Source organism: Zootoca vivipara, chromosome 8, assembly GCF_965207765.1.
Source record: "Zootoca vivipara chromosome 8, rZooViv2.hap1.1, whole genome shotgun sequence".
Classification (NCBI taxonomy): Eukaryota; Metazoa; Chordata; class Lepidosauria; order Squamata; family Lacertidae; genus Zootoca; species Zootoca vivipara.
This window is the reverse complement of record NC_142591.1, coordinates 52,462,197-52,477,767: the sequence shown is the minus strand read 5'-3', so window position 1 is coordinate 52,477,767 and position 15,571 is coordinate 52,462,197. Positions and strand designations below refer to the sequence as shown.

General features: G+C 41.0%; 1 protein-coding gene across 1 annotated transcript in view; it reads left to right on the top strand.

Moving 5' to 3' along the window:
- The window catches only part of CA8 (carbonic anhydrase 8 (inactive)), a 43,148-nt gene extending 30,562 nt beyond the window's left edge, over positions 1-12,586 (top strand). Inside the window, exons 5-9 of the mRNA XM_035125378.3 lie at positions 3,730-3,792; positions 4,062-4,110; positions 4,712-4,824; positions 9,053-9,220; positions 11,363-12,586. Of these exons, the coding sequence (XP_034981269.3) occupies positions 3,730-3,792; positions 4,062-4,110; positions 4,712-4,824; positions 9,053-9,187 (360 nt within the window). The 3' untranslated portion in view covers positions 9,188-9,220; positions 11,363-12,586. The remainder of the gene's footprint in view (positions 1-3,729; positions 3,793-4,061; positions 4,111-4,711; positions 4,825-9,052; positions 9,221-11,362) is intronic.
- Positions 12,587-15,571: the final 2,985 nt, after the last annotated feature.

Sequence of the window (15,571 nt, the reverse complement as noted above, 5' to 3'; positions counted from 1 at the left end):
CAAGGGAGAAGGGAGACGTCCCTTCTAGCCGGCTGGCTGTGGGGCGGGTGGAGGGAAAGCCCCAGAGCCGCGCAAAGCATTTGGCTGGCTTTCCCTCCACCCGCCCCACAGCCAGCCGGCTAGAAGGGACGTCTCCCTTCTCCCTGGCTGGCTGTGGGGCGGGCGGAGGGAAAGCCAGCCAAACGCTTTGCGCGGCTCTGGGGCTTTCCCTCCACCCACCCCACAGCCAGCCAGGGAGAAGGGAGACGGCACCGGGCGGCGGGGGGCAGCGGGGCAGGCTGGCCAGCGGCCCTGCTTCTAGGCCCCCTGACTACACCCATGAGTGCATTGTTTATTGCTTTAGGTACTAGGCAAATGCTCCTTTATGAACCATATTTGTGCACCATGACCCTAACTATGTTTATGTGGAAGTAAGCCCTACTGATTTCAATTTACTTCCAAGTAAGTATGCTTAGGATTGCAGTTTCAGCCAGAACAAATTACCTTGTATGCTATGGAAGCAGAGTTGCCAAAGAAGACTACACAAATGTCTTGTTCTAAGACTTCTATGCAGCCCAAACAGGTTCTCGAGCTTACCCCTCTGCCCTTCACATATTTGGGGCTTCAATTCCCATCAGCCCAAGCCAGCAAGAACACGTTGATGCAGAGTTGTAGTCTCAAATATCCAGGGGGCACCAGGTTGGTGAAGGCTGCCTTTTCATAACTAGTTGTGCCATTTCAATATTGTATGGAAGGGGTGGGGAAAGTTGTCCTTTGTGTTTGAAATTGATTCTGGGTTGGTTTTTTTTTTTTTGCTTCTATTAATTTGTCATGTTTTATAATATGATTATAAATGCCTCCAAGACTGTTTGAATGTATTGATTATGGTCCTGATGCAGAAATAGGAGCATTAAAAATAATGGAAGTAGCTCTCAGTTCACTCAGTTTTGTATCCTAGAGGACTCTTCCATAATTGCTTCTGAAGCAGCCTTCCAATTTCGGCAGAACTAACCTTGGAGTTACTCGGAAAGTTATGTAAAATTGTTAAATAACTTTAGCTTAATAATCTCTCTCTACTTTTTCAATTCAATTTAATCAAGGGGCTCCCTCCCCCCTCTTTTTTCTTTTTGCATTGCTCAGTATTTTTATTTTAATTGAAAATGTTTCTGCACTGCATCCTTAAACTTGATAGAGAGTTGGGTGCCATTTGCTGAATGGCCTACTAGAAGAAAACCAACTTCAGTTTTCTTTTAGTTGTCCTGTTTCAATCTCCAGCATCTCCAGGCAGGGCTAGGAGATATCTCTGTCTGAAATCCTGGAGAGCTGCTGCTGCCAGTCAGTGTAGACAGAACTGTGCAAGATGGAGCAGTGGTGTTACTCAGTCTCGGACAGTTTCCTACATTACATTGAAATATTCAAAGAATAGCTTTCTTATCAAGCAGTTGAAAGATGAGGAATATTGGACAACACTGCACAAAAATAGAATTTCTTCTGGCCAATGAAAACAAAGGCATTCCTTGCACCGTGGCTACTTTTGCCTTGACAGCTGCAAAACAATGACAGATGCATTACAATTCTCATATACAGTGGTACCTTGGTTCTCAAATGCCTTGGTACTCAAACAACTTGGAACCCAAACACTGCAAACCCAGAAGTAAGTGTTCCGGTTTGCAAACTTTTTTCGGAAGCCGAATGTGCTCCATTTTGAGTGTTATGCTTCCGATTTGAGTGCCACACTTCTGTTTTGAGTGTTGTGCTGAGATCTATTTATTTTGCGCTTTTGTTTTTGCGGCTCTTTTTGTTTTTGTGACTGTGTGGAAGCCAGTTCAGCTACTGATTGATTGTGTGACTGCAGTACATTGTTTATTGCTTTCATTTTATGGATCAATGGTCTCGTTAGATAGTAAAAATCATGTTAAATTGCTATTTTAGGGGTTGTTTTTAAAAGTCTGGAACGGATTAATCCATTTTGCATTACTTTCTATGGGAAAGCATGCCTTGGTTTTGGAACACTTTGGTTTTGGAATGGACTAAGTTTGGAACGGATTAAGTTTGAGAATCAGGGTACCACTGTAATGAACAGTAGTCAAGAAGCAAGTTCTTAAAGAACTTTCTATGTCTGTTTTAATGTTGCTGTTTGTGCCTCTGTTCCCTGATCACTGAGATTTATTTATTGCTTAAGACTTAAGGTTACTTTGGTCTGACATTTTTCTTTTATGGCCTATGGCTTAAAGCAAATAAGATTCAACTAAGCAGATTGCATTGGCACGTCTGCGTTGGCAAAACATGTATAAGGTTGCTTAACCATACAGATCCCTCTTGCTGGGTTGGGGTGAATGTTTTGACACTTAAAATGCTTCTAAACATGTTGTTTGCATTTGGCACCTGAAACAAACTCATTTAAAGTAACAGAAATCTTCTCTTGGCCTGACAAGAGTCCCATGTATCCTGCAACGTTGAGATGGGAGTCTCCCCCATTTACTTTATTATGTGAATGCATCCCTTCATACTCATGAGGGGCGAGGGAAGGCTTGGTACATTTGAGTTTTCTTAGTTTTGAATATTTAATCAATCTTAAATTCAGTTCTCCACATTTGTCCAGCAAGTTGTGAATTTTTCTTTCTCAAAAATCCTGAAGGATTTCTCCTAATAACCACAGTTCTGGGTGCAGTTTTGACCAACATACACATTTTTGCAAGCAATTTCCCCCTCACATAATGAATTTCAGTAAGTTATTTTCACCAATGCATTCATTTTTATTTACATTCCCCCCTGATTTATGCATGTTCCTAAGTGTTGTTGGGTTGGAGAATGATACTGCAAAATTCTGGTAAGTGCAACTGCTGACAAATGTCTTTGATATGGTTCTCATAATTTTTTTTGGAAAGTGCAGATTGGACAAATTCAGTTTTAAATGTGAACTGCTGGAAGTTCTCCTCCAACACTACTCATGAGTTATGGAAGCCCCGTATGTACACAGGACCCCTCCCCCACAACATGACTGAGGTGACTGAAAGGCTGGTTTCCTGGCCTTCTCTGGATATATGGTATAAGGCAGCTTTCAGTGAAACCATGCTGACTTCTTCATTCACAATGAACCAGCTCTCTGTATAGACTTCTAGCTCTCAAAAACCCTCATGGTTCAGAACATATGGTCTTCAGCTATCTGATGTGCTAGTTGTGTAGTAGGTTATGTCAGGTTTAAACTGGGGATCAAAAATCAGCAATGATGTTCCCTAGCTGACCTTGGGCTAGTCACTTAAGGTGGTTGTGAGGAGGCCACCTCGAACTGTTTAGACCGTAGGGCAGGATACAATGTCAGAAGTAAAATAATTTACTCTTGCCCTCTTTGTAACGTGCAGATCCACTTGGAACAAGAGGAGCCGAAGATCTAAACTTTATCTGTGTCCTTTTCACAGCTGAGCAAATGATAACCTTGTATGTCACACAATGATGCTTGATTATGACATGACATATGATAATTACTGAAACATTAAGGCAAAAGTAGGCAAGTTGGCTTATCCTGAAGTTTGATACCTCGGTACTCTTGTTTTTATCTTGTCCGCTCTATTTACTTTTCTGTCAATTACTTCACTGTGCATCTTTGCTTGAACTTCATGCAAAAGGTCATCCAGTTTGGTAGAAATGAATACAGAACTGACTTTACTTGTTGATAACTTTGAAACCTGTGTTTCATCAGAGGAGGGAATACTGTGTGTTTATCTTTCTTTATTGTGCATTATGTTTCAGATAGGAAAAGAGCATTCAGGCCTGAAGGCTGTTACTGAAATTCTGCAAGACATCCAATATAAGGTAAGGCTGTTAATTCTGCTTTCTAAAAATGTTTTGAAATGAACTAAATATGATAGCTGCAGGCTACATTTGAGTTCTCTGATTTATTAAGTAGCTCAGCTATATCCAACATCATTTTGTAAAAACAGAAACACTTAAAAAAATATAGGAAGAGTTTGATAAATAATTTAATCTTATAATTTGGTATTTTTATTAGATAGTCAATTGTTTCAAAATCTGCTCTCTCTTAAAAACTAGAGAGACGAGACTGATTTCTGTTAAATTTTCAGGGAAAGTCCAAGACAATACCGTGTTTTAATCCCAACACATTATTACCAGGTAAGTGCTTATTTGTATGCCACAAAACCATGCATGCACAAAAGACTATAGAGACCAAGACTGGTGCTGCCAGTGACCCTGACAGCATTGACAGAGGCAAACCCATGGCTGTACCATGGCTGCTCTAGGCATATTTCCTCTTTCGAAGGTAAAGTTACCTGGCCATGGAATGCACCTTGCACATATTTGACATGCTCAGATTGCCTGGATTTGGGAGAATCTGGGCTTTACTGAGGAAAGCCCTTGTTATGGTTTTGCACAAAGAGACACATAAACTGAGAAGGGGCATGCTAGTGAAATCCCTTGCTGGTAGCCCGTGGCGAGAGGAGAGTATCCCATGCCAGTGGGGATTGCAGCCCTTCTTAAATCCTTCAGATTCTGTTTGCTGCAGTCTGATGTTCCATTCAACATCTCCTTGCAGGGATGTAGTTTGGGGATGAAGTGCCTGCAGCAAAGGCTTGTTTTCCAACAGGAGATGCTCCCCGCTGGCTGCACCTGGCAAAGCTCTCTAGACTGAAGTTAGGATTGTGCCCTTGATTTCAAAAAGAAAGATGGCGCATAACGGCAGGTTTTCAAACCAATCTCGTCCATTTAATTTCAGACCCCCTGCTACGAGATTACTGGGTGTACGAAGGCTCGCTCACGGTTCCCCCCTGCAGCGAAGGTGTTACATGGATCTTATTTAGATATCCTTTAACCGTATCCCAACTTCAGGTAATGGCTGTGCTTATAATGACCTTAGAATGTAATTCTGAGCGAAAGGTTATAGCGTGCAAAATATATTGCAGGGCAGGATACCTGCTTCTACTTGAAGATCTCATTAGATCAGTTGGAGCATGGCTTTTAAAATAAAGGTTAAATCTTTTGTGTCACTGAAAGCAATAGAAAGGTCAGAAATGGAAAAAAAGAACTCTGTTGACTTTTATTCTATACGCCAAATAGATATATATGCGGGAAAGACAAAAATAAATAAATCACAGAGTAAAAAAGAAATGTAGCCCCTTGTCATTGTCTGCCTTTAAATGATTACTGCTAGTTGTTTGAACAGAGGCACACAATTTGTGTGTCTCTGTTCCTGTGGGTTCTGAACATGCCCGCCTGCTTACGTCTGACCCCCCCCCCCACCGACACAGGGCTCCTGTTCTATTGGGGATGTATTATGCAACATAGTATTGACAAAATAACAGTGCATTAGCGGTAGATTTATTCAGCTTTACTTTGTTCTGCAACACTTCTGCAATGCTACCACGTTAATGGTGTCCAGAGGGGTTGTAACACAACAAAACCAAGATTAAACCCAGGATATTTGTGGTATAAAAAGCTATGGGGTTTCAGCAGGGTGCTATAGGCGATGCGCTAATGTGAAACGAAGCAGTGTGACCACCCCAAAACGTTTGCTGGCATGTGTGTGTGTGAGAGAGACTGCTTCTACACTAAGCATTTAACTTCCAATGGTATCCTGCAACCTGCTGCACTTTGGGTGGGGGCAGCAGAGGCCCCCATGGGGGTGGACAGTGGTGTGTGGTCATTGGACTAAGGGGACTAGGCTAGTCCCCTAAATGTTCCCCTGGTGCCTCCTTCCCAAAACCCGGGAAGCTTCTGCCCGGCTTAGGGAGGGAGGCGCAAGTCTCTGATGGGTCCAAGAGCTGTCCTGCCATCTTCCCAAAGCCCACCTGGCTTTCGGAAGGAGGCAGGAGGGTTCAGTTATCCTGTCAGAGCCCTGGCACCTCATTCGCAAAGCCTGGGAAGCTTCTGCCTGGCTTAGGGAGGGAGGCGTGATGCTTATGTGCAAGATGTCAGGACGTCACAACATCCCATGCATGACACCGACCCCCCATGCTCCTTGCAAGCTAGCACCTCTGGCCCTGTTCCCCTACGAAAAATTTCACCGCATGCCACTGGTGGTACGGTAGAGTCCCCTCATCAGAAGAACTCAGTGAAGGGGCATCTCTGCCAGATCCTCCCCTGCTAACCACCTTAGGATTTCTCTGCCCATTTATGCTCTTTTATGGTTGTCCAGAGTAAATAGTTGTTAAGTATATCTGGTATTCACTTCTCCTACTGAAGTAAGGGCTGAGAAGTGCTTCCCCTTGAATGATGTGGAGTCTTGCCCTTATTGAAAACATCATTAAAATAAAGCTGTTGTTACAAGTGTGAGGCACTCTATTCAACATGCATTTATTTGAAGGCCTCCTAGTAGTACTCAGAAATACTGAAACTGTGATGGAGCTTTTTTTCTCATCTCATTTTTGTTTGTTTTATCTCTCCAAGACTCCAAAGATTGAAACTTTTGAAGTGTGTTGGAGAAATCACTTTTTCCTAAACTGCAATGACATCAAACTATCTTAGTGAAATTTCAGTTCAGGTTTCTTTTGAAGCATGTTACCTCTCTGTAAGATACTCAAGATCTTACTGTTCTTCTGTAAGAGACTTACAGGGAAACTTTTTTTTCTTAATCCACTTAAATAGACATAAAATCAATGAACATCTTCACAATCTGAAGTTTTCCTTTAAAGTATCTCCCAAGAACCTCCATCATCTTCCTTCCTTTCATCTCTTCTATGAAAGCTGCTCCATTCTGCCTTTCAAAGCTAAAAAGAATATGGATTTCAAAAGCGCTACTCTGAGGAACAATAATCTTAGCAACCCAAGCTGTTCATCAAATAAACAAGCGTATTGAAAGAAGTCAGTTTTGAAGTAGATGGTAACCACAATGATAGTTATCTTCTGAAATGTCATTGTCCTTGCACTGTACCGATACGAAGATAAATCTTGAGTTGAATCTGATCCTACACTGACTTGCACATAGAGAAGCCTCCTGTCTCCATTCTTAAACCTTGGCAATATTTTCTATGAGAAATAAAATTTGTCATCTGGGTGAGGGCAAGAACAGATTGTTGTTGTTTTTAAAGCATGGGGGTGTGAATGTACCTCCCGTGGAATATATGATACACTGAATGGAAATGCTATCTATATTAGGGGTGATTTTTTGCTTATTTTTGGTTCAAAAAAATAGGGGTTGTCTTATGCAGTGGTGCCTCGACTTACGAATTTAATCCGTTCCGAAGGCACCTTCATAGGCCGAAAAATTCATAAGTCGAAAAACGCCATTGGAAATGCGATTTCCCATAGGAATGCATTGGAAACGGCAAAATTCGTAAGTCGAAGCAACCCCATCTAAAAATTCGTAAGTCGAAAAAACCCTATCTAAAACCGGCGCGGTTACTGTTCGGATGTGTCGAGAAATTCATAAGCATGCGGCCGTTTGCCCCATTCGTAAGTCGGAAAATTCGGTTGTTGAGTCGTTCGTAAGTCGAGGTACCACTGTATGTGGGGACTTCTTATACATGGAAAAATACGGTACAGTTGTACCTTGGTTGCCGAACGGAATCCATTCTGGAAGTCCCTTCAACTTCCGAAAACGTTTGACAACCAAGGTGCAGCTTCCGATTGGCTGCAAGAGCTCCCTGTACTCAATCGGAATCTGCAGAAGCCACATCAGGCGATCAGGTTCCAAAGAACGTTCGCAAACTGGAACAATCGCTTCCGGGTTTGCAACATTCAGGAGCCAAAACCTTCGAGTTGCAAGGTGTTCGAGATCCAAGGTATGCCTGTACTTGCTTACTTTATAACCCACATTTTCATAAAAATATATCAGGAAGGTGTAAACCTAATAAGAATAATATCAGAAAAAGTGCATTAAAATATAATTGAAAGCATTAATAAGAACCAATTGGTTAAAAAGAGAACATTCAGATTGCAGAGGCTTGTCTACGCAATATATATTTAACATCTCAGCTATTTTGTGGACCCCAAAGCAAATGGCTCATTATGTAGTGGGAGCTTTGGGAGAAAAAAGCTTAAGGAAGAGCTTAGTAGCAAATCAAATGCTTTGTATGCCGAAAGTGCCAGGTTCATTTTCTGGCCTCCCATGGAAACCCAGGGCAGTGAACATCACAAAAACAATCCATGAAAACATGTTAAAGGTAAAGGTACCCCTGACCGTTAGGTCCAGTGGCGGACAACTCTGGGGTTGCGGCGCTCATCTCGCTCTATAGGCTGAGGGAGCCAGCGTTTGTCCGCAGACAGCTTCTGGGTCATGTGGCCAGCATGACTAAGCCGCTTCTGGTGAACCAAAGCAGCGCACGGAAATGCCATTTACCTTCCCGCCAGAGCAGTACCTATTTATCTACTTGCACTTTGACGTGCTTTCGAACTGCTAGGTTGGCAGGAGCTGGGACTGAACAATGGGAGCTCACCCCGTCGTGGGGATTCGAACAGCCGACCTTCCGATCGGCAAGCCCTAGGCTCAGTGATTTAGACCACAGCGCCGCCCGCATGAAAATATGTTACAATACCACAAAAGCAGAAAAAACCCATATACTAAAAGAATACCACCAGCTGAAATTGCAGTCAACACTCAGGTCTCAAAGGCCCAGGAGAAGAGATATGTGTTTTATTTGTGTTTAAAAGCCTGTACAGGGACAGGCGTACCTTCCCAGGGAGGGAGTTCCACAAACTGGGCATTATCATAGGGAATGCCCTGTCAAAATGGGGCAAGGCAACTTGTGGGATCTACTTTGTGTTTTTTTTAGAACCCTGAGATCTGCCAACCACAGTCTGGTGCAAAAGACACAAGGCACTCAAAGAATTCTGGGCCTAGGAATTTGTACCAGCACTGAACTGATGTCACAGATCTTCCATATGAAAATTCACTTGTAAACAAACCCCTGTTTTCTACAGGATTTGGAGTAGGAATGTGTAGGGATTATAATAAAATTCCTGATTTTATAAGGTTTTCTAAAAAAGAAGAAGAAAAAGCGCTATACCACAAATAGTAGAATGGTGGGATATAGTTTAGAGAGAGAGAGAAATAAACAGTATTAACATTTCCTTACAATGGAGCTGGTGTGTAAAACAACTGTTTTCTTGTTTTTATTAGATAGAAGAGTTTCGAAGACTGAGGACACATGTTAAAGGGGCAGAACTGCTAGAAGGCAGCGATGGAACACTAGGAGATAACTTTAGACCCACACAGCCACTAAGTGACAGAGTCATAAGGGCTGCCTTCCAGTAGCAAAGACAAACAATGGAAATAATAACAATGTAGGTAAGTAAAAACAAAACAGAAAGGGACACGCGGGAGTGGAGACCAAATGCAAAGGGGGCAGAACTCTTTAAGGTTTGTGTCCAACTTAGATTTTGGGCAGGTGTATTTTGCCTCCATCCTTACAGGACAAGCTGCACCTGTCAAAATTCACTCTTCCACACAACTGTTGAAAGCCTACAGATAGAGGAGTGCTCTCTCCCTTATCATGAGCAGAGAAGAAAAGAGAGAGCCATGCATGGCATAGAAATAGCAGTGTTTCTTGCATTGGCACTCAGGGTTAAATGTGGGTCCCAAATCTGAAAACTTCGCAGATGACCACATAAGCCAGGGATCAGCAACCTTTTCCAGCCGTGGGCCAGTCCACTGTCCCTCAGAGCATGTGGTGGGCCGGACTATATTTTTTTTTTGGGGGGGGATGAACGAATTCCTATGCCCCACAAATAACCCAGAGATGCGTTTTAAATAAAAGCACACATTCTACTCATGTAAAAACACCAGGCAGGCCCCACAAATAACCCAGAGATGCATTTTTAATAAAAGGACACATCCTACTCATGTAAAACCACAATGATTCCTGGACCATCTGGGGGCTGGATTGAGAAGGCGATTGGGCCGCATCCGGCCCATGAGCCTTAGGTTGCCTACCCCTGACATAAGCGAAGGAACCATTGCCCTCTCTTCCTGAATTTTTGCTTGCTCTCCTGTTGTGTGCCTGCCCTTCACCATATTGGAATTTCAATTATATAGTACACTTCTGCAGTTCCACAATATAATTACTTTGTTTTTGGAATGAGTGATTTCAAATGCAACTGGATTCCTGCATAGAGATTACTTGAGGGGGAAGTCGCAGACATACTCATGTAAATTTTATTTGTGAGAGAATGAATAATGTCCTAAGGGCACTGCTGGTAATTCAAATATCAGTAGCACCAAAGTTATTTGACAAGATGACTTTGAATATTAAGCATGCAAGAGTTACTTCTAAAAAATATTGATCTGAAATGGCAAAGCTCTTTCAATACACTTAACAGCATCTAAAAATAATTCTTGGGAACAGCTTTGTCAACCTGCCCATAACTTACTTGAATCCAAAACAATATACCGGTAAGTGGGTATTCACTGGAAAGTTGGGCCAATTAAATAATTTAGGAATTTAGAATCAAAATAATGTGTCTTGCCACACATTATTTTATCCCACGCAGCAATTTAGTATCCTTCAGAGCCTGTTAATCTTTGGTTCCCTTCATCCCTGACTGACCACAATAAGCACCACATTGACAGGCGCATTGTGGTCAGCTTCCCAAACCAGGTAGAGATTAAATAATACAGGACACAAGTGTGGGTGATAACAGGCCACAATATTTATTGACCAAAGTGAGGTAAACGGGATTTGGCATGGCATTGGGTCAGGATTCATTAATCCCCTAGGATCTGAAGCTGGGGAATGGTGTGCGAGTTGACCAGCATAAAGGGGCCCAATGTGGTGCACATCATGTGACTGGAATCCTGCTGGTAACCTGAGATGAATGGCGCCGGCTTTGGCCTACACAGAGCTCAGGTGGGGAACTGGTGTCCCCAACTCAAGACCACTTAAGTGGGCCTTGAGATCCTACTCAATGCCATTTAAGCCCAAGTTATGATCAACAGCTATGTAGACGATGCCTAACAGTCACCTGCTATCCATTGAAATAAACCTCTCAACTGAAGGCCAATTGTGGTTAAAGAGTAAGATTGCTTTTCAGATTTGTAAAGTAGCAGCCACTCAATGCCTCAATGGAAGACTTCAAAACCAAGGACCTGTGTGTGTGTGTGTGTGTGTGTGTGTGTGTGTGTAGGTGTGGGGGGGGGGAGAGAGAGAGAGGCCATGCAAGAGGAGGAAGCCCCACAAGATCCCAGGGAGTGTTGGTCCTTCCCCTGGCCATGGCTATGTCACAATGCTGGACCAACATTAATGCTGAGAAACTGGTAAAAAGTGTGCACCAGTAGTAATCAATACAATATTAAATACAATATTAAAGTATTCATGTTGTTCAAGGAGGACATCCTCCTGCACTCTGTTCTCAAGAGCAGTCAAGCAGATCTTTCCAGCAGGGATTCTGAATCAACACACCAACTCACCCGTTACTGTTTGTCCCCCTGTAGGCTCTCCAGTAAAGATGACTGGATGTGGAACACACTGTTCCTTTCAACTTCAGCTTAGACAGCCTTCAGATTGCACTGAACTCAGATGAATTTTAGCCTTTATCGGAGCAACTTCTGTTACCTGTGAAGCTGTTCTAAGTTTGGCAGACCTTTGGTACCCTTCTACACTACTTGCTCAGTTCCAATTACAAATTTCCACCAGCTGCTGGTAACCTCAAGCACCCGAGTCAGTCGTCCATAGCCTAGCCCAGGATCTAGAAGTTGCCCACTGCATCTGGAAGAGGACATCTTGTGCCTGGTTGAATACTTGATTATTACCGTACTTTTGCTGGAGGAGAGCTGAAGGAAAATGTATCTTGGAATCTGTTCTCATATAGGAAAAGTCCAAGTAGTTATTATATCCTTCTCAAGTGTTATTTCAGTTATGTTACTCTTTATTTTACTTCTGCAATCAAATAATGGAAGCATAGACCTGAAGGTAATTTGAGGCATCTACAGGTATGCAGAAAGCGAGGAGTCACTACACCCCGGAAAAACATTTGCAATTTTTTGGCCCCCCCACAGCTAACCCATTCTGGGGCCAATCTGCACTATACATCTAAAGCAGTATTAAACCACTTCATGGCTCTCCCCAAAGAATCCTGGAAACTGTGAGGTTGCTAAGGGTTTTAAGAGTTGCTAGGAAACCCCTATTCCCCTCAGAGAGCAACAATCCCCAGAAGTCCCTGGGGAAGAGGGGTATTTTCCCATGTATAACATGACCCCATGTATAAGACTATTTTTGGAAGCCCAAAATTTAAAAAAATTAAAATTAAGAAAGTTGTGGAATATAAGATGAACCCCAATTTATTACTAAAAAAATTAAGAAAAAATGGTTGTCTTATACATGGAAAAATACAGTAAGCCACTTTGAAATTGCAGCTCTGTGAGGAGAACGGGAATCTCCAACAACTCTAACCACCCTAATGAACTACAGTCATGGCTGTTTAGGTGGTATAATACATCTTTTAAAGTATTTTGCCGATGGGACCCTAACATCCTCTTGAAAACAGGAGCTGAAAAGTGTGTAGTAAAACCTGTGTAATGCTGGTAAATATATGACTCCCTTTGTATCCTACACATTTTGAAGTGATTGACGATTCATATGCTTTGATAAACAATTATATATGATACAGTATATCCCTGTGAAATAAGATTGAATTAAATAAGTTGATTTCTGCTGGCTTGATGTTTTCTAAGAGTCCTTGATGTTTCGAGTCAATATGTATTTATTCTATCCTGCTTACTAGAAGCCATTGTGGATTTCTGAGCCATACTAAGGAGTGGCCTGAGGGAGAGAAATAAAACGTTTTAGAATTCTGTCCTTTTCCAATATGTTAACTCAGTAGCTGGAATGATCTTCCATAAGTCATTCTTCTCTCTTTCTTGTTTTTTTATTTAATAATGTAAACATAAGCCTATTTGAAAATATGAATATTAGTTTATAGTAAGTAATGAAGAAATAACAATGAGGGAAAGTCAGTATTTCTTTATTTTTGGAATCTAGAGATCAGACGGTCTTTACCAAAGGGATCAGATGTGTTCCTGCCAATATGAAGAGGCATGACGGGAAAGATAAGAGACAGAGAATAAAGAATTCTCCAACACGAAGAAGAGAAAAATGGGACTTAGGAAGTAACAAATCTCACTCTCAGAATATTGAAGAAAACATGAGCCCCTTTGAACATGCTTCAATGTAATCTGTCCACAATATGCGTTAGTACTAATTATTTGAAATATTGTTTACTGATCAGCATGCACTATAGCAAGAAGAGTATGCATCTCTATGTCAACCATATCATAATTACATTTAAACAATATTGCAAATGATGAGGACTGTCTTTCCCGCGATTAAACTTATGCGATTAAACAAATGATACATTCATTGGTTTTCCAGAAATTCCTGGGTTTTCAGCCGATAGTTTCACAATTACATTTTTGGAAGCTATAGAATAATCTCCAGTTAAAAGTAAAACAGACAATATATGTAATGTATTGATGGAACCCTGAGCTTCCAATATTCCGTAAGCTTTTTTCTGACAGGGTTATGCTAATGTTTAATTCAAATGTATGTCATCCAAGTCAGGAGATCACACAGGCCTTTAATATTTATTTATTGTATTTATATGTTACCCTTTCTCTAAAGGTGCATACATACACAGTTTTCTTCCCCTTCTGTTATATTCTCACAACAACCTTTTGAGGTAGTTACCAAGATAGAACAGAGCAGGCCTAATATCACCCAGTGAACTTCATGGGTAAGTGGGAATTTGAACCTGGGTCTTCTCTGTCCTAGTCCAACACTCTAATCATTGCACCACGCTGGATCTCATTAAATATAACATGTGCTATAATATAGGTGGAACATGAATAAACAAACCAACAAAAATAAATAACATGAATATATGAAAAAGGGATATAAATCCATATCCAAAATCGACACCTAATGCCGGGATATGTTTATTTGATAATTTTCAATAAAACTTTTTCCTAAAGCATTTCTAATTTGTGTATTAAGATTTGTTTTTATATTGAGACTTTTACCTTTAAGGAAAACTATAGGTCACACATTTCTTTTCAATTAACCTAATTTATAATTAACGCGAAAAGCTGTTTGTGTCGCCTCCTGTTCCACACAGCTATAATAAATGCAATAAATCACACTTTTACGTGGTTCCTTATAGTTATGTTTCATTTCTTTAATACAGTGGGTGTATTTCACATGCTGGTACAGCTTAATTTCATTTCTGAACGAATATTCTGCTTGAACAAGTGAAAAGGGTATAATGTGTAAATTCAATTAAAGAGTAATTAGCTACTTAATCACTCTTACATCACACTTGGGACACACTAAGAAAGAAAAAAGCCACTGTTCACAAGTATATGGGAGAGCAGTGTGTTAATTAGTTTAGTGCTAATTGAAGCTGAGAAAGTATGTGACTGCCATAAGATAGATTTTAGCAAAAGCTGTCATAACAACAGTGCTTCAGTTTGTTTCTGCATGAAACATGGAACTTTCACAGTAAGCCACAGCCCAAATTAAACTGTGTTTTCATCTTCTCTGAGGAGTGCTTGCTGTGTGTGTAAACTGTGCTCTCTTAAATCAGTACTGTACTAATCTTCTCATTTAGTCAATAGCCAAACAATGAGCCAAAGATTCCTGTAATTGTATCATACTATTATTTACAAGAGATGAGCCTGATTCACGGAAGGTGACTTGTGATTTATGCAACTGAGATCCAACACAGCTCAGAATTTTAACTTCTATCAATATGACCCTTAATACAGTTCATTCTTATTATTTATTAGTCTTATTAGCTGCCTGTTATCTAAAAGGTTTCAAAGTAACTTGTAATATACCATGACGAGGGGGAATAATATATAATATCAACATTTTTCATGTGGCACCCACAGTTCATTCACAACCACCACATGCAATATCTACCCCCTATAATGGTCACACGAAGCTTTGGAAACTAACAGCAGAACAAAACCAGCTGAGTCCCTCAAAGGCCTGGGAAGTGGTTAAATGGTTCTTTATCTCATTGTTTGACTGTTAATTCTTTGAGGACCGCAAGTGTGATTCTGCTTGACTTAGTCAAGTGCCTAGCAATGGCCTGTGATGCAATCACCTATTTGGCTACATGGGTAGAGGAAAAAAATCACCCACACCAAAAGGTGGCTTGCACTTTCAAAGCAAACTTTGCCAGTCATCTGTTGGGTGGCTACATAGGTGTAGTTGCACCCAGTTGCACCGTGTCCAAATATTATAGTATACACTTGTTTTGGACATTGTTATGGAAAACTGATAAATGATAAGTCACTTAGCTGGGGAAACCCAGCCAGATGGGTGGGGTATAAATAATAAAATTATTATTTTTATTATAGCTGAAGTGCTGTTAGTGAAGTCTGAAGCCAGTATGTAAACTATGCCAAAACTGATATATTATCAATATTCTAGCTCAGGGCCTGGCGAAAGTACCAACAACTGATTATTCAGAGCATGCAATAGTAATAGGAAAGTACAATATAAATTTGATATGGAAGAATAATTTATAAATCTAAGAGCATGATCCAGTCCATGTCCTGCAGGTGTAGGGAGGAAGAAATCAACAGTAGGGGAATATCACACATGGAAAAGCTACAAGCATGAGTGGGAAGTAATTGGTT